General features: G+C 31.2%; 1 protein-coding gene across 1 annotated transcript in view; it reads left to right on the top strand.

Annotated features, from left to right (window-relative positions):
• Nucleotides 1-1848: 1848 nt before the first annotated feature.
• Nucleotides 1849-6000, top strand: part of LOC140451602 (uncharacterized) — a 29303-nt gene continuing 25151 nt past the window's right edge. Inside the window, exon 1 of the mRNA XM_072545449.1 lies at nt 1849-2265. Coding sequence (XP_072401550.1) covers nt 1849-2265 — 417 coding nt within the window. The remainder of the gene's footprint in view (nt 2266-6000) is intronic.

Here is a 6000-nt window from a genome sequence, read left to right as displayed (position 1 = left end):
TCGTTATTTGTTATTTTGGTCACCATTGATATCGTCTTCCCTTATAGTTCAATTGGATTTCATCAAATTCTTTATTCCAAAAGCTGAGATACATATAATCTAATTTAAAATTTTTCTTTCTTCACTGTATTTTTGGATATTTTATAAGTAAATCTTCCCTATTTGGTATTAAGTTCGTTGCATAATTTTTTTTTATTTTCCTTGAACTTGATTTGACCACCACCTAGTCTATTTTTAATCTTAAGTTTCTTCTATAAAATGTTTACAATTGTTTCAATTGCAGGTTCATTAATAATACTTTTAATTATAATTTTATTTAAATTTCATTATTATCGCCCGAAACGTACACAGTAATTATATTGGAATATCAGGTATGCGGGCTGCTATTTGGAAATAAAACTCTTTGTTTCTATTGCTGAATATTTCGCTAATTATTTATTAGCATTCTTGGGAGAAAACTACAATATAATCATAATTTTAAATAAAAATAAAAGACTATGTTACAAATTCATTTGTCATACATATTTAAAGTTAAAAGTCTTCAAACAGTTGCATGTTCATTCAAAACAGTAGTCACAACAAACATAAAAACAAGTAACATATTTGTATATGGAGTTCGGCCCTGATAGCGATCAAATCTACCACGTTATCAGCTGTCCCGAAATATAGTCATTTTAAATGGTAAAAACCAAATCAAAATTTAATATTTACCTCTACTACAAATTTAATTTAATTTAATTTAATTTAATATTTCAGCGTTAGTGCTGACAATATTATCTAAAAGTGAGTAGCACTTCTTTTTGTATTATTTTTGTAACAATAACAAAATAACCTTTAAATAATACCTACGTAAAGAGATAACAAAAATTCCAGTTAGGTCTTGACCAGTTTTTTGGACGGGCCACAGGACCGGCTCAACTTCTGATCAAGAAAATTAATAAAATGACTTCATACAACAATAATACTACACACAACTCCACTAAACACAGTTACTTAGATGTCGTAAATTATTTTAAACATCCAACAAAACAACAAGCAATAGTCATTTCCAGCATTGAAGGTACAAAAATCCAAGATTACGTCGTAGCTGTTGGATCACTAGTGGGTCAAATTAATGTACTTTTTGCCTCCAGAATTGCTAACTATAGGATATGCATATACCTTTCTTTAAAAAACACTGTAGATGCTCTTCATTCTTATAAATATATCGAAATAAATGGATGTCAAATCGAAGTAAGAAGATTAATTTCTCCAGCCCAGAGACTTCTAATATCTAATGCATGTCCTACAATCTCGAACGACATAATTGAACAAGAATTACAAAAACTGGGTATTCACGCTCTATCCAAAATGACTTTTCTTCGAGTAGGTATGTCTGAAAGTGAGTACAGTCATGTTCTGAGCTTTAGAAGGCAATCATTACACCCCTGGAAAAATGTCTATTTTTGACTCTTTCACCATAACTCATGATAAAACTTCCTATCGGAAGTTTTACAATACACTTGTGGAAGCGACCACCATCCTATAGTAATAAAAAACACTATGGCTCTGACCCATGACGTTTTCATACCCAGATGGAAAACTGAAACTGCTGATTGGTTAAAATTCGAAAATTATATCGACAACTCAATGCCTAACTGTAAAACGGCTGAAAGCATTCATGAATCCTTACACAATTTGAATAGCATTATCATAAGTAGTGCTGAGTAATTCGTTGGAAAATCAAAAAAGACAAAGAATAATCAGATTCCTGTACCTTGGTGGAACTCAGAATGTGGAGCAGCTATTAGAGCAAGTAAAACTACATTTAATAAATATAAAAGACATAAAACACCTGAAAATAAAATCATGTTCAAATCACTTAAGGCTAAGACACAACTTATTATAAAACAAGCTAAGAAGGCTTCCTGGTCCAAGTATGTTTCAGAAATAAATACCTCAACTCCTGTCAGCGAAGTATGGAAAAAAATAAGAAAAATTTCTGGTTTGAAATACACGCCAATGATTTCTACATTAAAAGTTGACAATGGGATTTCAAATTCTCCTCAAGAAATAGCTAATACCCTAGCTGAATCTTTTAGAGTAATGTCTTCAAACAGTAACTACAATGATACATTCCTTGAAAGAAAAATAATAACAGAAAATACTGATCTTTTTGCAAATGACAATTTAAATGATCCATTAGATCTACCTTTCACTTTTGAAGAACTGAAAAATGCTTTATCCGAATTAAAAAATACTAGTCCGGGCCCAGACGATATCCCGGCAATATTTCTAAAACATCTTCCTTACTCAGCAAAATTATTTATTCTTCAACTTTTCAACTTAATTTGGCAAAATAATAAATTTCTATCAATTTGGTCTAAAGCTATTATATTACCTTTTTTAAAACCTCAAAAATCAATCCTAGAACCGGACTCATACAGACCAATCAGCTTAACATGTTCTATGAGCCAATTGATGGAAAAAATGGTAAATCTTAGATTAACGTGGACATTAGAATTATCAAATCGTTTAGTTCCGGAACAAAACGGTTTCAGACAAAATCGTTCGGGCATTGACAATATTCTTGATCTAGAATCTGACATTCATGAAGCGCTAGCAACCAAACAATATTGTATTGCAATATTTTTCGACTTGAAAAGGACATTTATTACTTGTGGAAATTCAATATTCTGAAAGAACTACATTCATGGAATATTTGTGAAAATTGCCTGAAATTTATTAAAAATTTTTTACAGAACCGGTCTTTTTGCGTAAGAGTACATAATACTTACTCAAAGGAGAAAAGTGAAGAAAATGGAACACCCCAAGGATCAGTCCTAAGCCCTACTTTATTCTTAGTGGCAATAAATAATATTATTAACAACCGTACTAAACCTCTAAAGGCTCGACTTTTCGCAGATGACATACTTGTCTATATCAAAGGAAATAATACCGAATCAATGACAAACGCTTTGCAGTGTTTTCTAAACTAACTAGAACAATGGTCCGGATTCAAATTTTCAGTAACAAAAACATCAGGTATGCTCTTCTCCAAAAAGATTTTATCAATACCCCCTACATTAAAATTATACAACACTATGCTCCCATTTAAACCAACGGCAAAGTTCTTAGGTATGTGGTTTGATCAACAACTTACTTGGCAAGAACATATAAAACAAACAATTTTAAAATGTCATAAAAGACTGAATCTAATGAGAACATTGGCAAACCGAAATTGGGGATCAGATCAGGAAACTCTGTTAAGAATATATAAAACACTAATTAGATCTAAATTAGATAATGGATCAATTGCATATGCATCTGCTTCAAAAACACTACTTAAAAAACTTGACAGCATACACAACGCTGGTATTAGAATTGCATTCGGAGTCTTCCGGACAACTCCCTCCGAAAGCATACCTAGCGAAGCCGGCGAACCACCTCTAAATAACCGAAGAATATACTTAGCTCTAGCGCATGCTACATCTATAGCCTCAAATATAAAAAACCCCTCTCCTGTAATACTTTTAATAACAAATATATTAATTATTACAATAACAAGCCCCGTGCCCCAAACCTTATCCGAAACGAGAGAATCCGATTATACAGCTCCAGACTGAACATTCAATTCCCAACAGTATTTCAAACGAATACCAATAACTATCTACCTTGGACTATCGAACAGTCCAAAGTCATTACAGCGTTAAGTATATATAATAAACATGAAACTAGTCCTATTATTTTTAAAGTTAAACTAAATTCAATCCTAGATCAACAATACAATGAGTGGATTAAAATTTATACAGATACATCCAAAGGTGAACTTGGCATTTGAGTAGTAGTGGTAACCCCAAATGACACTTTTTAATTTAAACTTCCTCTAAATTCCAGCATCTATACTGCAGAACTATTTGGTTTGCTCAAAGCCATCAAGCAAATAAATATTAAAAACATCCCTTGTTGTCTAGTCCTTTCTGACTCTCTCAGCGCAGTCAAAGCTATGCAAAATGTATACCCTAAACACCCCATTGAGAAAATTATCAGGGCTGAATTAATAAAAGCTCAAGAAAATTTCAGACGAGTCCACTTCCTATGGATACCATCTCATATAGGCATAGAAGGGAATGAAGAATCAGATACTAGTGCGCGTAACGCTATCACCAGTGACGTATCAGAAACAGAGTGTCGGAGTATCGCAGGCGATCTAAAAGTCTATTTTAAAAGTAAGGTGTTAAGTGCGTGGAATCGGGAGTGGAATGACTCTAGTCCGAAACTCAGAACCATCAAAAGTGATATTTTTTCGTAGAAGTCCACAGCCAGAATTAGAAGATGCCAAACTATTATTACACGTCTACGACTTGGACACTGTAGGTATACTCATGCCTATCTCTTCTCAAATAGTGAACCTCCAAAATGCGAAACATGCAATACAGTAGACAGTATAAAGCACTTCTTGATAGACTGTCCTAAATATGCAAATCAAAGACAGTCTTACAATTTGCCAAATAACCTGAAAGCACTCCTCAACAAAAGTTTAGTTCCGAACAATTTATTAGGTTACTTAAAATGTCTAAATATGTTACACAAAACTTAACTTAATTAATTGTTACTAATGTTCAATTGTTCACAAATTGTAATTAATTGTTACAATGATTGATTGTTACAAATGTTAAATTTAATATTATTACAAATGTTACCGGAATGTCGCTAATAATCTTTGGGTGAATGCGACTTTGTTTCTTTAAATAAAAAAAATAAAAATTAGATATTTTTACATACGTCAAAAATCTACATTAAAATTTTGTTGTACGACCAGACAAATTAATTTAAAATATATAGAATAATACAGCAGATATTGCTTAATTATCCAGTGTCTGCTTTGTAATTTATTGTATCTTTTTATTTATTAATGTGACACATTCCTAACAACAGTGTTTCTTTTATAACTACTTACTTGTTGTAAAATCCTAACATTTGAAAAGTCGAAATGATGTTCAGTTTTTAAATGATGGTCAACTGACGCACAAGCATTTTTCGTTTTTGTTTCAAAAAATTAAATTTTGTAACATAAAAATATTTCCATTGATGTACTGATATTTCTGAAATTACCTATCGGAAACTTTTTCTGGTGTATGTTCGTAAACCGTTGGGAGTATGCGATTTTTTAATTATCAACGGGTTTTGTAAAATCCATGCAACAAACAGGTGTAATTATTTTTTTAGAACAAACAATGCAGTTTACCGAATATATTATTTTGAAAGGACCCGGGAGATACCGTGTATTTTACACCTGGGACAAAAAAAAATTAACTTCAGTTTCAGTTCGATTACAAAATGGAAAAACACTTTCGGTTAAAAGCCCGTTATTGAGAATGGAGATACGATCCCATTTGAAATGACGTCGCAAAACTGCGTCGTATCTATCCATCTGGAGAAATGAATCACGCTTTTTATAACCGACCACCAATAAAAACTTTTGGAAAGATCGTTGGGAAATATATACTCGACAAAGCTATATCTACTCCACTCTCCCTACTGTTTATGAGCAGAGATTAGGTTTATGTGTACAGTATGTTTCGAACGCGTATAAAAATATTGCCGAAGATAAATGCAATAAATATAAATTTTTTACATATTGAAAATTTTATATATAAACATTAGAATTTGTTAAATAATTATATCAATTTTGTTTAACATTTACCTATATATATATATATATATATATATATATATATATATATATATATATATATATATATATATATATAAGAATAAGAAAAAAGAAGTACTGGTGACTCGTTTGGAACAAATATATAACTGTTTTGGATGGGTTGGAGTCAATAAAAGGGCTATTGGTTAACTATTTTTTTAATCTCGAGCTTTCAATTGTGTTTACAATTATTATCAAGAGCTAAAAAAGACAAAATATCTTACAAGGTTGAACTAAAAAGAAAAAACAATTTTTGTTAACCTACCAAATAAAAATTAGTTTAGTAAGTAAAAATTACTGCTAAT

This window comes from Diabrotica undecimpunctata, chromosome 10 (assembly GCF_040954645.1).
Source record: "Diabrotica undecimpunctata isolate CICGRU chromosome 10, icDiaUnde3, whole genome shotgun sequence".
In the NCBI taxonomy this organism is placed as follows: Eukaryota; Metazoa; Arthropoda; class Insecta; order Coleoptera; family Chrysomelidae; genus Diabrotica; species Diabrotica undecimpunctata.
This window is presented reverse-complemented; position numbering and strand designations above follow the sequence as displayed.